The sequence below is a fragment of the Haliotis cracherodii genome, unplaced genomic scaffold (assembly GCF_022045235.1).
Source record: "Haliotis cracherodii isolate W230 unplaced genomic scaffold, xgHalCrac1.p SCAF_4, whole genome shotgun sequence".
In the NCBI taxonomy this organism is placed as follows: Eukaryota; Metazoa; Mollusca; class Gastropoda; order Lepetellida; family Haliotidae; genus Haliotis; species Haliotis cracherodii.
The window spans coordinates 60,232,313-60,248,823 of record NW_027266297.1 but is presented as its reverse complement, the minus strand read 5'-3'; the positions used below and the strand labels follow the sequence as shown (position 1 = coordinate 60,248,823).

The following is a 16,511-nucleotide window of genomic DNA, read 5'->3' as shown; positions in this document are numbered from 1 at the left end:
AGAAACTTTTGTTTAGAAAGATCTATGGTCAGAAACATTGCTGTTATATTATGTAAGGCCGATGGGGATATGGTATGTGTTGTGTTTCCTACAGGCAAGGTATCTAAACCGTTTCCAAATTCTAACTTTGACTATAGTATGTGATTCTATTAAAAACGTCTCCTTAATATGAGTTCGTCACTATTCGAAATATATTTATTAAACCCCTTTTCAACATTTGTTTTTGCTAGAAAACACATACACAACTGTTGATAAAACTTATGTTTATGTTGTTTTGAAACTCAAAACTATTAATTTATGTTTTCCCACAGCTTGATATTATTAGATATATTCTTATATGTGCAACGTTTTATGGTGTTTATCTCCCAAAGGTTGTTTAACTTTGTATTAAGCTTCAGGATATGGACCTCAAAGATTTCACAATGTCTGATCCAAGGTATAAATATTTCTACACAGCTACCAGGTATTAATCTACCGAGATAGCTTTTATTTTGTTAAATTTATAGTTTCGCCCGGACATCTGATACTAAACAAAAGTGTAACGACATCAGAAATGATTGACTAAATGCTATTAAAATGTCACTTTGTCTAAACATACTCTAAAATGTGTATAAAGACAGCTGAATATCTAAGATATAAAAATCAAAATCTGCCGTAAACTTCTTCTGAATGCTGTGAAGATAGATTTGTACTCTTTAGTGACTCAGAATTGCCATTTCAGCAGTAAGACGGTATAAATGTATATGCTTATAGATGACAATATATTCCATCTCAACTGAATGTAATTTTTCAAGTTCGTGGATATACTAAATCCACTTCATGGAAGTGTTTAAGTTGTAAAGATGCTGTTGAAGATGAGTGTCATGTTTTGTTATACCCCTAGACTATTAGAGAAATGTAGGGAACGGTGCAACACTTATTTTAATGATGTGGAGAAAATGTGTTTAATTGTGTCCTGCCAAGAAATATTGTTCTCAAGTGCCAAAACCTGAAAATGTATTTTAGATAATGGCTAATGTATCGTGTCAAATAGATGTATTTTAATGCGTTTGGTGTATCATACTCTTTATCAATGTTTTAATAATAATAATGTATTCATTTAATTATTTAAGCGGGTGGCTCATACATTTGCTATCTTCTTGTGTGTAAAATTTGTAAGTTTTATTTAATGTGGTGAGTCTTTAATGCATCACCTGTCACGCTGTGAATGAGAGAAGGCGGTTCGTGACATCACATCCCATATAATAAAACACCAGGTGTAACAAGCAGGTATGGTTGTCACGCTCTACTACATGTAACCTGTTTCAAACGTATTCCCCCAACATCAACAAGACATATCGAACTATGGAATGTTCCAGTACACGGAAGTATCAGCTAAAGAGCGCGAGGCCCGCAGTCAAGAAGTTATATGTACTCTACTAAAACGTGATGATTATAATTTAAATCGAAAAGGTCACTAGTATTTCAGACATTAATGCAACGTTATTTTTTCTGTCACAACAATATATCCTTTTCAACGAACCCTGTAACAGAGGAGATTTTGCTCCGTGATGTGACTTCCGTTTCCGTCATTTTGAGGCAATGAAAGTTGATGTTCGTTCGAACATTGTTGAAAACGAAATTGTGACTATATATTTGATTTTAACTGGCAAGTGTTGACTGCTGCGTAAACGGGACTGAAGTCCAAGGTGAGTTTGACTTATATTTCTTTCAATTTACGTCCTCTCAATCCACTGTTAGCAGTTAGCCGTGATTACTATATTTCATCATCCGTTCACCCATTAATATGAGTGTTTCTGTATTTCAAGGCTACGGACACTCCCATTAGATATGTGTGCTTATGTGCGCTGCAGGAAACACAGCAAACTTCTACATCTCCGATTGTCCACAAAATGTTTTTGAAATCTCTTCCTTAAACAATTACCTCCAAATACGTGTTAGTTCAATCGTCCATTTTGATTTTCCAAAACATCTCGAATGCCACTTCAAAATTTTACTTTCTACGAATAGAAGTATACGTATTTGGAGGTGCGAATGAAGAAGAGCTTGGTATGAAGATTTTAGAAATTATGTTATTATGAACCGATGAGGACATATGGTAACTACGACTAGTTAGACGTGTATTCTTGTATATCGTTATAGAGATATATATTTGTATGCTTTGCCTCATGTGGCAGAATGGTTTAAGGGTGTCAACCATTTGAAGTTTGTATTCATGTATCCCTAAAACACTGGTCTGCATTGTAAAACACTTTTATTTATAGAAACTTTTGTTTTGAAAAGTGATGGTCAGAAACATGGCTGCTATACATCTCACTGATGGGGATATGATCTGTGTTGTGTTTTCTACACCAGACCAGATAGATAGAAAGTATCCAAATGGTATTGTCTTCATTCTTGAATAAACCAATAATTGCTACAGATTTTCTTTGTAACTGTGAGGATTCTACACACTAAAATCATCAGAGAAATATATCTTAAACCATCTTTTAACATTTGATTTTAACATAATTAACATTTAACACATATACTAATGTTGATAAAACTGATGTTTTAACTTTTCGTAACATATTATGTTATGTCTCCTCCAATTTGATATTAACAGATAGTTAAAACATCTGCCCTTAGTCCCTGTCTCGAAATTAAAGAAAAATCATAACCCATGGCTAGAAGTATTAAAAATCATTTTTGTAGTGTTAGGATAACAGGTACCCAGGAAAGCAATTGAAGCAGCAGATGCTTTCCATTAGATATATTCTGATATGATCAACTCGTCTTTAGTCCCCAATATTGAGTATAATAAGATTTCACAGTGTCTTAGTTAAGACATGAAAGTAATTCTACACAACTACCAGACATGAAATTTCACTTTGCCAAAACATATTCAATCATGTGCATTTTGCATAGTTAAATATCTAAGATGTGAAGATATTCTAAAGTTTTATGATGACTAAAAATTATTATTTCAACAGTAAGGCCGTATAAAGTCATCTGCCTAATATTTCAATATATACTTGAACTCCAGTCCCAAGTGGATGTATTTTGTATCCACAAGATAAAGTAAGATTCATGAATGTTTATCAACTTGAATCAAGTGCAGCATTGCAAGTTAAAGGAAGGGAGGAAACTTCTCCTGTTGTATATTGTATACCGCGACATTAACATAACAATACACTTTACTTTAACTCATTCATAATTTACAATGTAAACGGGTTACCGCTGACAGTTGCGAAAAGACAGCCACCCAGGTTAACACACAGGCTGTGCAGTTACACAACAGCGAGAGTTAAAAAGCGAATTTTCAATGATTCAAACGGAAGGGATGCGACTCCTCCAAACTAATTTTGTATAGCGCCTATGGGATGTTAGCATTATCAATACACTTAATTGGTTCATACAATTATTTACAATATCCTTGTGTCTGTGAACCACATGTTATATTATTTTGTTGATGACATCAGCTATAGTCATTCCAAGAATTTAGGCATCCCCCATCATGGGCACAAACTGTGCTCCCCATCTTGCTGATCTGTTTCTTTATGCATATGAATCTGAATTTCAGCTCGAATTGGCAGTCAACACCAGGTAATTTGGCCAAGAAGTTTAACTTAAGCTTCAGGTATATCGATGATCTGATATCGTTCAATCACAATCATATAGAGAATTCCCTTCCATTGATTTACCCGTCTGAACTGGAAATATAGGAGACCAGTGAGACCGAATCATCTTAGTTAGACCGATTTCATTTTAGATCTATGAAGAAGAATTCAGAGTGACAAAACACAAGACTGTGTGACAAAGAATGAATTCAACTTTCCAATAGACAACTTGCCCTTCATGTCGAGCAATTTTCCAGCAGCTCCAGCCTTTGGTATCCACATTTCACAACTTTTGAGGTTCAATCGAACTTGCTTCTTCTACCAAAATTTCAAAGAGCGCCATACGAGTCTTGCTCAGAAGTTGTTTGTTCAAGGTTACAACAATCAAGGCCTCAGTAAAGCTTTCAAAATGTTTTATAGTTGAAGCATGGAGGTCATTTCAGTGACAAGAATGATGTCCGATGCACATATATTTTGACTTGTACCATATAGTCCCGTGTTTTTCAAGGGAACATTTGACTTGCCATTCAATGTGTTTGTGATTGGTGCCACCGGTGGGGCAGGTCACGCTCATTTTTTTGCGAACACTTGGTATCATCACTAGTTGATAATGATTTATAAGTACATGCCCATAATATTGTCGGAATCGTACATCGTACAAGTTGATGTTAATACATTTCATTTTACCACAAAAGCTGATATATGGGTAGAGCAGTTAATATAATTTTCCGACACCATTTTTAAAATTAATCCTCCTCACTCTAATTCGTAATGATGAGTCACTATTCCATGCAAGTAAATAAATACGCTATGTAACCTCAGGGATTTTATATAAATGTTTTATATTCCCTGAGTCAAGTTTGTTAAATATATATATTTAAATAATCTCAGTGCAGCCAATACAAATTAGTTCACACCAGCTGCGATATTATTTTTATGGGCAGCAGCACAGTCATGTACGGGTCAGCTGCCGATTATCAAATACAGAACATCAACGTCAGAGAATAATCAGCTCGATTATTTACCGAAACAGTTTCTATTGGATGCAAAAGGCAAGACGGAAAATGAGTGATGACACCAGGTGTTAATGAATTAGGAACCAAGATAGCGAATGGCCGGCTTGACACTTAAGCCTGACATTGTGGACGAGGTGTGGGACAATACAAGCTGACCATACATCGCAAAACGATCCGTGGCAGTCTGACAGTAATTTGCCATGGGTTTAAATTAAATGTAGTATACTTTATATTTGTCAGGTCTTGACCTTGGGAGCGTGGATAGGCAGGTTGGCTGACTAACGTCTCTGAGATGCGACCTGGCAATTACTGTTCTAAACTACCGGGCAAAATAAACTTATCACTTGTAAATTAGGTTTTATCTGAATTAAAGACGGAGCGATAAGTTAGAACGTTATCACCAAAACACACCCTGTGCACACATAAAAGACACTTTTTGCAGGATTTAGTGAATTTCATGCAGTTATGAAAAATTGGAATAGCAAGATTTTGGGGAACTGTTAAACATATTCGTGCATGATTATTACAAAAATACCGGTGTGGGGCAGAGATACAGCATCAAAAAAGAACATCAAAGAAATGAAGAGACTCACACAAGAGGAACGTGACAGAGCTATTGGTATGGTCGATATGGGGACGTCTCAACGGCAGATTGAAAAACAAACCTTTAACTGCTGTCAAACCAGTATCAGCAACTTGTTGAGGCGTTATCAGCAAACAGGCCAGCCACAAGACCGTCCAAGATCGGGAAGACCAAGAATCACAAAGCCAGTTGAAGACCGCTGCATCCCGAACAATCCACCTGCGGAACCGATATTTGACTGCGACGTCAACTGCGGTCAGCAGACGAACAGTCTTTCGACTCCGCATTAGTGGTAACAGAGCTTACCGCTCCTTCAATGGAATGGTCTTGACTCCTCTACACCGTCAACGCAGATTACAATGGGCAAGAACTGTACGTCGGTGGCAGCGGCGTGATTGGGTAAGATTGCTGTTCACAGATGAAAGACGCGTTAACTTGTTCCAAAAAGATGGACGAGTCCGTGTTTATCGACCTAGGGGAGAGTGACAAGCACCTAACTGCATCCAAGATCTGCACCCTTGTGGTGGCGGCGGCGGCGTGATGTGGGGCGGTTTTTGCGGTCAGCGGACAGCAAGACTTGTCATCATCCGTGGGAATCTGACTGGCCAAAGATACTGAAATCAAGTGTTGTGACCTTTTGTAGTGCTATTGGAGAACGTGGAGAACTAAGGGGTACCTTTTTGCAGCAGGACAATGCACGACCCCATACCGTCACACTTGTTCAACAATATCTGCACAACGTTAACGTCAACATATTGCCTTGTTCTCCAGACATGAATCCCACAGAGCATCTCTGGGATTATCGTGATCGACGGCTGAGGGCAAGCGTACCTCCCCGAGCAAACAGACAGCAGCTTGAACAGGATTTATTGGATGAGTGGTGCAGAATTCTTGCTGACGTCATCCGGCGATTGACGACATCCACGTGACACGTTGGTATTGGGGGGTGGTCACACACGCTACTAAGGACATGTATTGTCACATAATTTGACTTTGTGAGCACCTTTTGAGTGGACTCTGTTTGACTCGTATTGTTTTTTATTTATATTGACCCCATGTCTCTTTCGATCGGCCTTATGGCAAGTGCACTATATATATAGCATTGCAATTTTGTACAGACTTCGAAAAATCATCATACAATTAACATCTTCCTTTCTTTTTATAAAGCTACTGATAAGTTTATTTTGCCCAGCAGTTCATTATCATTACATATGAAAGTGTTCTGGAACCACAGATGGTAGACAAACAGCTATCCCAACCTATATAACCCCGGGAAACAAGTACTTAGTTTCCAGTTGTTATCCTTCGCAAAATAAAATAAAAAACAATTTGGAGATTGATATATCATTTTATGATATAATGGGTAGGTTTCTCGGCAGGATAAAGCCAACGGATAAAAATTATATCCGTTGGGGTCATATGCGGATAGAGATGCAAATATCAAAGGTCAAGTTGGAACTACTTTCAGTGTTAATAAACAAACATGGCGTCGCCCTTGTCATTCAGCGATCGAGTCAGCATTAACCATCGGGAATCTGGATAGACTACGGCGATAATTGCTACAGTTATCAAAAGAACAGTCTAAATATACTGAAAATCAATGTCTAACTGTGACGTAGCTAAGGCATTTGGCACCTTGGAAATATTAATCTCGAAACCATATTGCGAGGGCACTAGGCCTAGCCAAGCGGTATCAGTAGCCATATCTATGCTTGTAGACCTCTGCAGATTGAAACCTTTTCCACAAATTAAAATAGCTAGATTTGGCCAAAATATGTTTGAATTGTTACCTTGTTTCGCTGTGTGTACATCTGACTGCACTTCTTAACGTCATGACAGGACAGGCCGACTGTCAACAACGTCTGAACGTGGCCGTGACGTCTCATAGACTAGTGTTAGAGTAGCTTCCCTTTGACAAAGGGCAGTTACTCTAGCGGACAGACCGATGGATTGCCGCGAAAGGCAATTAAAAACAGTTGTGGTTTTGCGTATATGTTGCTTCGCCACTGTATAAGAAACAGATTTCAGTTGGAACTATATTGGCTACTGTCACTGTCCGACTGACACATCACTTACCCTGTGACGTAATAAATATTAATGCGCGCATTCCAGGAAAACTCGCAATGTTTCGGTAATGTTTGTGAGAGAGGGAAAGCGATTTTCAAGCACAGAATTAAAGAATGACATTATATGAAAAAGAGGTTATCACGGTTGTGTGTTTGGGGATGGTAAATATCCTGTATTAGGAATAAACACTATGTGTTTAGCTCGCCAAGACTCGCTAAATACAATGTTTATTCCTAATGCAGGATATTTACCATCGCCAAACACACTCGCGTGATAACCTATATGTACTCAATAGGTATATCATGCTGAATAACATATCTCTTATGATCTGTTCCAGGTGCAGTGGCAATGACACCCCCCGCGCATGCTGCCATAGCCTTGTCAGCGTGCTGTATATGTAAGACTTCTTCAATATGTTTAAGCATAAAACATATAGTGAATTGAAATTGGTTAGTTACACCATACCAGTTTAATGAACCAAATTGATGCAAGTAGTCCACTTTCATGAAACCCACGAAGTATTGAACATGTTGAATGGTACTAGGGGCGAATTTAGGAACCCGAGACCAACATTAAATGTGTTACTCTATGATAGAACTGAAATACTTATCAAAGCGATTGTTTGATCGATTTTTACCGAACTCATAAGAGAGTATTTCATTAGTATATATTTATAGTTCACGTTGAAGTATGTGACCAAACCGAGTATACATTTCTACGATAAATGTTTTATGTCGTCAGGTAAATGCTCAGTGAAATGGGTAATATTTTCTCATTATTATGACATATTACATATTCTCAGATAAAAATACCCCACAAAACCATCCCGTGAAGCAAGAATCAACTGAAATGGATCGGTTGGTCAGACTCTTTGACATGGCTGGAACGAAGCTGGTCGTTTTTGTCTGATGAAAGTAGCATGTCTTAGGTTTCACTGTACACATATTTCTCTCAATGTTACGGAATCAATACAAGGAAACGTCTTTAGAACTGTCTGTTTCATGAGATTGCTCTTATAGTTTCAGGTCTCAGCACTACACCAATCGATCTGTGCCTTTCCTTTAAGAAAGACAGTCAACCATGTGATTGTTGCAGAACAGGATATAAGGGCGACAACTGTACTGTTCCCTGTCCCATATGTGAACGACGATTTGTAAATGGGACTTGCACCAGATCCTGCAGTAACAAAACGTTTTGGGGAGACGATTGTGACAGATTGTGTCCATCCAAGTGTATGAGTGGTGGAGTCTGCAATTACGAATGTGCTTCTAAAACATCTGGTGGGGAGCACTTACATACAAAGCAGAAAGGTGCCTGTATAAAACATACATAAAACACACAGAGAGTAGTGTAATAGCTAACCTGTCTGCATATTCCAAAACAGATGAGTTGTAAATATTGTGCCTCCCTATATACGATAAATCATTAAGATTGTAGAATATATCCTTGCTTTTGTGGAGGTAAATAGCAATGTAAAAACTGAAAAGAATGGATAGAACATTTCAGACTTTTAGCTGATCGTGGCTTAAGTGAATCATCCTTATCTCACTGCTTATGGATAAAATTGTATGTTTCAGCGGTTTCAAATTCTCAGGAATGGACTACCCGCCCTGAACAGCCATTCCCAAATCGAGGTACGATAAATGAAAACAAGAAATTAGGAGTAAAATAACTATATTTTATACTTTTATAAAAATATGTTTGATATCGTGTGAAAGCAGAAACTTCATCTATTCACCCTTTACAAAAGTAGGGGATAATCGGAAATAACTGAAAATTTTAAAAATTTTGAGAGAGATTATTTTCTAGTTATGCTTGTATGATTATAATGAACGAATCGGGAACACATTACAACCGGTAGTGAAGTATGACAGTAGACGTTATGACCGCCAATGATCTTGAAGCACGATAGGAAATTGCAAAGTTGACGTCTTGGGATCAATGGTAAGTAATACCGCCACGTTTGTCAAACATTCATTCACACGACGAGGCTCACTGCGTACGAGTCTCCCAGTAGCGATGTGGGAGTCTGTCTCACTCTCCTTGCAGAGGCCAAGTTCATGAAACGTTGTCGGCCTATGACGTTGACGCAAACGTCTCCCTATCACGTCTCAGGGGTGTTTAATATGGGAAAGGATCTAGGCTCATTGCTGGCCATGGCATTCTATGGATGTAGTGCTGCTGGAGGTGCGCATTGACGATTCGCGCACGGTAAGCACTGGCGTTGCCGTCCTGGAAACGGGAAAAACGGGACAGCAAAGAGTGTCAGCATGTTGTCCCATTAGGACTGTCCAGTGACCCTTCCTTGCACAATACAGGGGCGGTAGGGTAGCCTAGTGGTTAAAGCTTTCGCTCGTCATGCCCAAGACCTGGGTTCGATTCCCGACATGGGTTCAATATGTGAAGCCCCTTTTCTGGTGTCCCCGCCGTGATATTGCTGGAATATTGCTTGATTGACAGAAATAATGAGCCAGAGAGATTAATCGACCTTCCTTGAAAGTGTCAAAATCACGAATGTCACCCTACGCACGTGTTTGGCGCTACTACGTGCGGCACGTGAAAACTATAGGATGTGTTTTGCTGTGAGGTTTTTCAGACAAAAACGTTCTATCAACAGTTATATGTCATGATTCCCTACTTCCCTAAGAATGTGTGTATATATATGTATATACCAACGAGGATACAGTGACAATGTTCATAAGTGATACATTTTCTACAGCCAACATAATTAAAAGGCAACTATTTACATTGTCGTAAATTTTCTTAGGATTGCATGAAGACACTTCCACAAGCAGGAACTTACAACTATACCAAGTAATCCTACTGATGATCATTTGCTTCATGGTTGCTGTGGCAGTATTGAAATATGTCCATTGTAAAAGGAAAATCAAGTCATGGTAAGGAAAATGAACTGATGCAATCATTTATTTACCCATGTTAAACAAGGTTGTGAAACATATTAATGGAATGTATGCCATGTTTACATCCAACTACTAATGTCTATAATAGAGAAGGGTGATGTAGGTAGTAGATATTAATATCTAATTCTGCCTTCATAATCTTTTATACAATTTGTGAATAGTATAAATGTAGATTCAGGGAATTCCACATAGTGTATATATTGTTTATTATTTCTTTCAGCTATAATTACTGTTGCCGTAAATATTGTAAGTACTGAACATATAGCAACGGATGTAATAATATGCTTTTTTACAAATGACTCCTAAAGTTTATTTCTTACTTAAATGTTTCATTACTAAATACTTTATTGTGTGAAGGCATTCTTTTTCTGGCAGCTGTTGAAAAAGAGTTTATTGTCGGGTTAATTTGGTTCATGTGCATCATAATATGGCTTGATATATTCAGACATACACAGCAATTCGTCATACACAGCACAGCCATTATCGCATGATGTACATACATGCACACATAAATAAACACTCACAGGAAACTTGCTCGAAGATTGCTGATACGGTGTTAAGCAACTTTTATTCATTCACTCATAAAGAAATAGACTTACCTTCAAAACCATGACGCTGAAGAATGCCTGATTCTGATTGGTCAAAATAACATAAAAATCTGGTATCTAATTCCACAGATGTAAAAGGACAGTCATCCAGCGTGACATCCAGGCAGTGTACGGAAGAAGCAGCGACAGGTAACTAGCCAATTAACAACGATTCTAATGGAAGGGAGAAAACTCCTCCCATCTAATATTGTACACCATTTGAAACCTGAAGTTGGGAAGCCTCTTCACCCTAAAGCTTGCGTGTGAATACATCTTTAATACAAATCAAAGTATGCAACAAAGGATGCTGATAACCCATTGGAACTAATGCAGAGGGGTATATCTTCGGAATGATCATCAATCCGAACTTGCCCACATAGATGGCATCCAGCTTTAAGAGTAAGACTAACGGAAGTAAGTCAGGTTCAGCCAGGTCGAAGTTCCTTAATGAGTGAGCGAGTTTATGCTTTACGTCACATCGGCAATATTTCAGCCATATCGTGACGAGGTTCCTTAATGAGAGATAGTAATTCTGAATATGTATTACTATTGGGGAGGTATACCTGGCCAACCAATCGTAAGCACAACTTCTGTAAAACCCAAATCCTGTTATTTAAGGTTTGTTGAGAAATAAATTCACTCAAGATGTTATGTCACCATTTTTACATGTCATACCTAAAGATTTCTCATTTTCTTCTTCAGATGATACGATTACGATTAAAATTTCACGTGAAGTGGTAAGTGAGACTGTGAGTGCAATTACTGTAACTCGATGTGTTTGATATCATTAAGTAATCATTGTTATTATTTCCATAGGTATCTGGAATAAATATATTTTGCCTAGCATCAGTTCACATGCAGTTACTGTGTTTTGGGTATGATGAAAGTCGATGTTAGTATGATCAGAAACATGGTTAGACGCCATTGAACTGCACCTGGAAAAGCAGAGAAGCAGGTTCACCACAGCAAGAGCTTTCCAGAATGACCTTCACAGCTTTGCAGGCACCAGGGTTTCAACACAAACACTTCGAAACAGACTCCATGCAGAAAGTATGTGGTCCAGAAGACCGGTACAATCCATACCATTGCCTGAACACGATTGACAACAGAGGATGTTTTGGTCAAATCAGCATCGCAATTGGAGGGTCGGCCTTTGGCGAAATGTTATTTTCACAGATGAGTCCAGCTACTGCCAAGACTGAAGGGAACGTGTCTGGAGGAACAACTCTGGACAATACGCAACTGTACCATTGCGGAACAGGATCAGGTTGGCTGAAGAACCGATCTTATGGTCATCATACGAGGTACTATAACTGGCGTACGTTACAGAGATGAGATTACCACGCCTACCATCATTCCTCTAGCACAACAAGTTGGGCCTTACTTCATCTGTATGCGTGATAAAGCCTATCCGCATCGAACATGAGTCGTTACTGATGTCCTCCAGGGCACCAGACCTCAATCCGATTCAACCTGCTTGGGACACCCTTTTGGATGCGGATAGAATGGCAGAATATTCCTGAGCAACAACTCATTTGGTCAATACCAAGACATTTACAAGCCTGTTTTTGTGCCAACTGTGGGCAGTCACGTTATTGAATATTATTTGGCCATTCCCAAAATGACTGCACGAAGTGAAATAATTATGATCGATCGGACGATGTTTTCAAGGGTGTATGCGTTTGCACTTTTAAATCTGTTCAATGACTTTTTCTGTCACTTTTGGTTATTGTGCACATAATTTTAATTTTGCTATTACATCATTCAAAAATTTGACACTTGTGTTAAATAAAATTATTTGTGTTGGTTGCTTAATTCTTTTTTTACGAATATGATTTGGACAAAATTGATAACACACCTGAAGGAATTTCTAGGTATCCTAGTAAGACAGCTAGAAGATGGATGTTTGATAGTAACTACTTACTTTTGTTTTCTATTTTCACAGGGTACCACAATGTGTGATGGGGAAAACAATTGGAAACTTTATCAGGAGGAAAGAATGGTACGTCCGTCCAAACAACCAAATAAGTCCACCAGTGTTTAAGTTCTGCCTTGTTATAGGGCTGGAGTTGTGCCATATGACACTCCTTAAAGATATGTCAAATACTCCATGATGACAATGTCTAGACTGCGGACATCAACACCTTATCATGATCGGAGCTGCCATGTATTAATGCCTCGGACCTGTGAGATCTGCACAAGTGTTTTCATGACGGTAGCCAGTATTGATGTATAAATTTTTGATGTATCCAATCTGTCAAGGTTAATATTAGTTTCCCGAAATGGTGGAAAACTTAAAAATGTTGAAAAATGGTTTTATGATGATGTACATATAAAGATAGGAACATATTATAGTTTTTAGATGTTGTATTTTCAAACGGATTATCATTGTCAAAATGTTTGCAAACTTTAGTCCAGAAAGCTAATAAAGCTCTTATTCCCATTAAGCAATTACACATTAAACTTAACTCCCTTCCTTTACCACATAATTTCAAATGTTTGATACGCAAATAAAACCAATATTATTTATTGTTCAGAAATCTGGGGAACCCACAATTAAAATCTTTGAGAAGCCATACAAACTAAATTTTGTGAATATTTACTTGGTGTCAGGAGATCTTGTACAAATGTTGCTATTTTGGGTGATTGTGGACGCTATAACTTGTATTGTGAGACTTATGTACATTGTTTGAAGTATTGGTGTAAACTAACCACTATGTCAAATGAAAGATATCCTAGACAATGTTATAAAATGATATATAGATTAGATCAAGTAGGAAGAGTTACATTAGCTACTAACATTAAGAATATTTTGTATTTATATGGTTTGGTTTTGTATGGGAAAATCAATCTGTTGGTCACACTGATTTATCTATATGTGAGTTTTCACAAAGAGTTAAAGAATGTTATATACAAACATGGCATTCACAAGTTAATGATTATAAACATTTAGAATTGTATTCGTCACTCAAAAAAGCATTTGTTATTGAACCGTATATTTTAAAAATCACTTGTAAAGAACTAAGAAGAATGTTATCACTATTAAGAATTGGAGAATTAAATATCATGGTGAATATTGGAAGAAAAAGTAATATTGATTTTAATTTTAGATTTTGTCCTTTTTGTAAGAACATCATTGGAACTGAATTACATTTTATACTAACATGTCCATTATATGATTATATCAGACAGAAACACATTCCAAATATATATTTTAAATCTCAGTTATTTAAGCTTATAAGCTCAGGCAAACTAACTGATCATGATTTACTTCAATGCTCTTACTATATTAAAGAGGCTATAACGTTCATCCCTTTTGTAATACTTGTTTAATGTTGCATCAATATGTATATTCTATATGTCAATATTTATTTGTACATGGGCCTGTGGCCTTTATACTGAATAGAGAAATTGAAGGCTAAGATATGTTTTCGTTTGAAGTTCAGTGCCTTGTCGTGTCTTATATATTAAGCAATAGTTTGCATCCTGCAACCATTGACGCCAGAGACATGTCAGATTTGATTTCTATTAAGACAACAGTAACATCAGAGGGTCCTGTATTAATGAACCGCTTTCGTGGTCTAGTGGAAGAACGTCCGCCTGGCCGGCCGCGTCATACCAAAAGACGTTAAAAGATGGTACCTGTTGTTACCCTGTCTGGCGCACGGCATTAGGGGGCTAAAACAAGGAGTGGTCGGCTCGGAGTCAGTACTGCACTATCACCGCATGATGGTGTATACCTTGACGTATATTAAGCTTAATGATGCTTCGTCAGCTCGATACCCCTGCTGGTGGTCAACATGCTCAACCTGCGTCAGTTAATGCTTGACTCCCACAATAAGCTGACACTGGTGATTCATGAACACGTGCTTATGATATGGTTTGGAATCTCTGCAGCAGTGACGTTTTCACTTTGTACTTTGTTTTATTTAAGAAGTCAATAAAAAAGTTACACAAAACATTCCTTGTTTGTGTCAAACAGGTTTGTGGGCAGCAGTATTGTTCATGATATTCACTTTGCCTGTTCTTTGTGTATGTAATAATTGCAGATTTTACACATAATGTCTGATGAATTGAAAGCAGACATGTAGGCTGAAAGTTTTGAAATAAAGTTTTTATTACATTACGAAATAACGAGAGAAAACTAAGATCGTTTTGTACAATCTGCACACATGGCGATCTTCACTGAAGTACGCTGACGTCAAACGTCTTTATGACATCACAGCTCAAGTGTATGCTATAGCTAGCACCCATGAGGACCCTTTTCTCCTGTTGGGTCACAAATATTAAAATGTAAATTACATTCTCATGTGGAGAATATATGTATTGTTTATAAATCCCTACTATTCAACAAGTTTCATTATGTAAATGAAATAACTGAAAGGGAAAATAATTGTCATTAAATGTATTTTATTTTTTTTATAAATGTGACAAGCGTACCTCAGTTATGTCCATTTCATCTTGCATCGAATCTGTGATACCACTGTGATATGATCTATACTGTGACGTTCATATTATTATAATATATGTTTAGAGGGTATAAATATTCTCCTTCTACGTCTCCTGAATAAAGCGGATTCCAAACCCACGGAAAGTCGTGTTTTCTCGGCGTTATCAGTTGTTACATGATAACTGTTTTGTCCCTTTTATCTATAATTGCCCCGCGTTAATCCCATCTGGCGCTTTTATGTGAGAATGTATATTACATTGTATGTTTTTACTTAAATGAATGAATCTGAGCTTATTTGTCATTCTTTCAAATCTGTGTCCATGTTAATGCCTCGAGTGAGTGAGTGAGTATTGTTTTACGCCGCTTTTAGCAATATTCCAGCAATATCACGGCGGGGGACACCAGAAATAGGCTTCACTAATTGTACCCATATCGGGAATCGAACCCGGGTCTTCGGCATGACGCGCGAACGATTTAACCACTAGGCTACCCGACCGCCCCTGTTAATGCCTCGAAACCAAATTTTGCCAACTTCCCTGTCCATGAGACTTGTTTAAACCTATTTGGCCAAACATCATCATAATTTATTATCTGGAATTGTCGACAGGAAGGTTGGATTCATGACCCTTTCTCATTGTCCTAAATTTTTTCAAGGAAATATTTAATCGGTTCCTTATAACCAATTATCCATCGAGATATCAAACGTCCCATGGTTAATCGGTATAGATGTGTCCACCATCACTTTATTGGGTGTCGTACGAGGCAACAACATGGATCGGGTGGCCAGGTGGTCAGGTGGTCGGTGACACGCTTGTCATTGTACCTCAGCCATTAATATTGACCTTTGCTTTCTCTGACTACAATGATCTTGCTTGAATAACGCTGACCGTTGTAAAATGTCAAACATAAACACTAACAAAAGAGACAAATAGCCATTTCATTTACTAATCACAGAAGACACGACTGATTAACATACACAAGTACGAGGTTTTGCTTGAGGTCTTCTTCGATTTATTTATTTTTTCGATTTTTTAAAAGTTGTTGAATTCCCCACATGTATACGATGTACGGCGCCCATTTATTGTTTCCCCATGACGTCATATTGCTGGACCATTGTTAAACAGACACTCATTTCATTGTGTAGAAATCCAGTTAAGCCAGGCTCAAATCAATTTATGCCAGGACAATTCTTCATTAACTTATCACGGGCTTTATCATTTTGAAAAGTACTAATTATTGTATGGTTTTGCGATCAGTTTTATTTGAAAATCAAATAATAGCAGCCAGA

The 16,511-nt window shown here is 37.7% G+C and overlaps 1 protein-coding gene across 1 annotated transcript; it reads left to right on the top strand.

The window, feature by feature from the left end:
* The first annotated feature begins 1,567 nt into the window (after nucleotides 1–1,567).
* LOC139478893 (uncharacterized) lies at nucleotides 1,568–14,496 on the top strand. Its single transcript, XM_071261569.1, has 9 exons — nucleotides 1,568–1,688; nucleotides 7,603–7,662; nucleotides 8,285–8,575; nucleotides 8,843–8,899; nucleotides 10,033–10,162; nucleotides 10,407–10,432; nucleotides 10,864–10,923; nucleotides 11,476–11,510; nucleotides 12,719–14,496. Exons 2-9 carry the CDS (start codon nucleotides 7,614–7,616, stop codon nucleotides 12,815–12,817), a joined length of 747 nt encoding a protein of 248 aa, XP_071117670.1. The 5' UTR covers nucleotides 1,568–1,688; nucleotides 7,603–7,613; the 3' UTR covers nucleotides 12,818–14,496.
* The last annotated feature ends 2,015 nt before the right edge of the window (nucleotides 14,497–16,511 follow it).

Bases quoted from the DNA above. Each gene is read 5' to 3' on its own strand.
- LOC139478893 (XM_071261569.1), top strand. From the start codon at position 7,614: ATGACACCCCCCGCGCATGCTGCCATAGCCTTGTCAGCGTGCTGTATA. The intron at 10,433-10,863 runs GTAAGTACTGAA...CTAATTCCACAG, and splicing joins TTACTGTTGCCGTAAATATT to ATGTAAAAGGACAGTCATCC. The intron at 11,511-12,718 runs GTAAGTGAGACT...CTATTTTCACAG, and splicing joins TTAAAATTTCACGTGAAGTG to GGTACCACAATGTGTGATGG.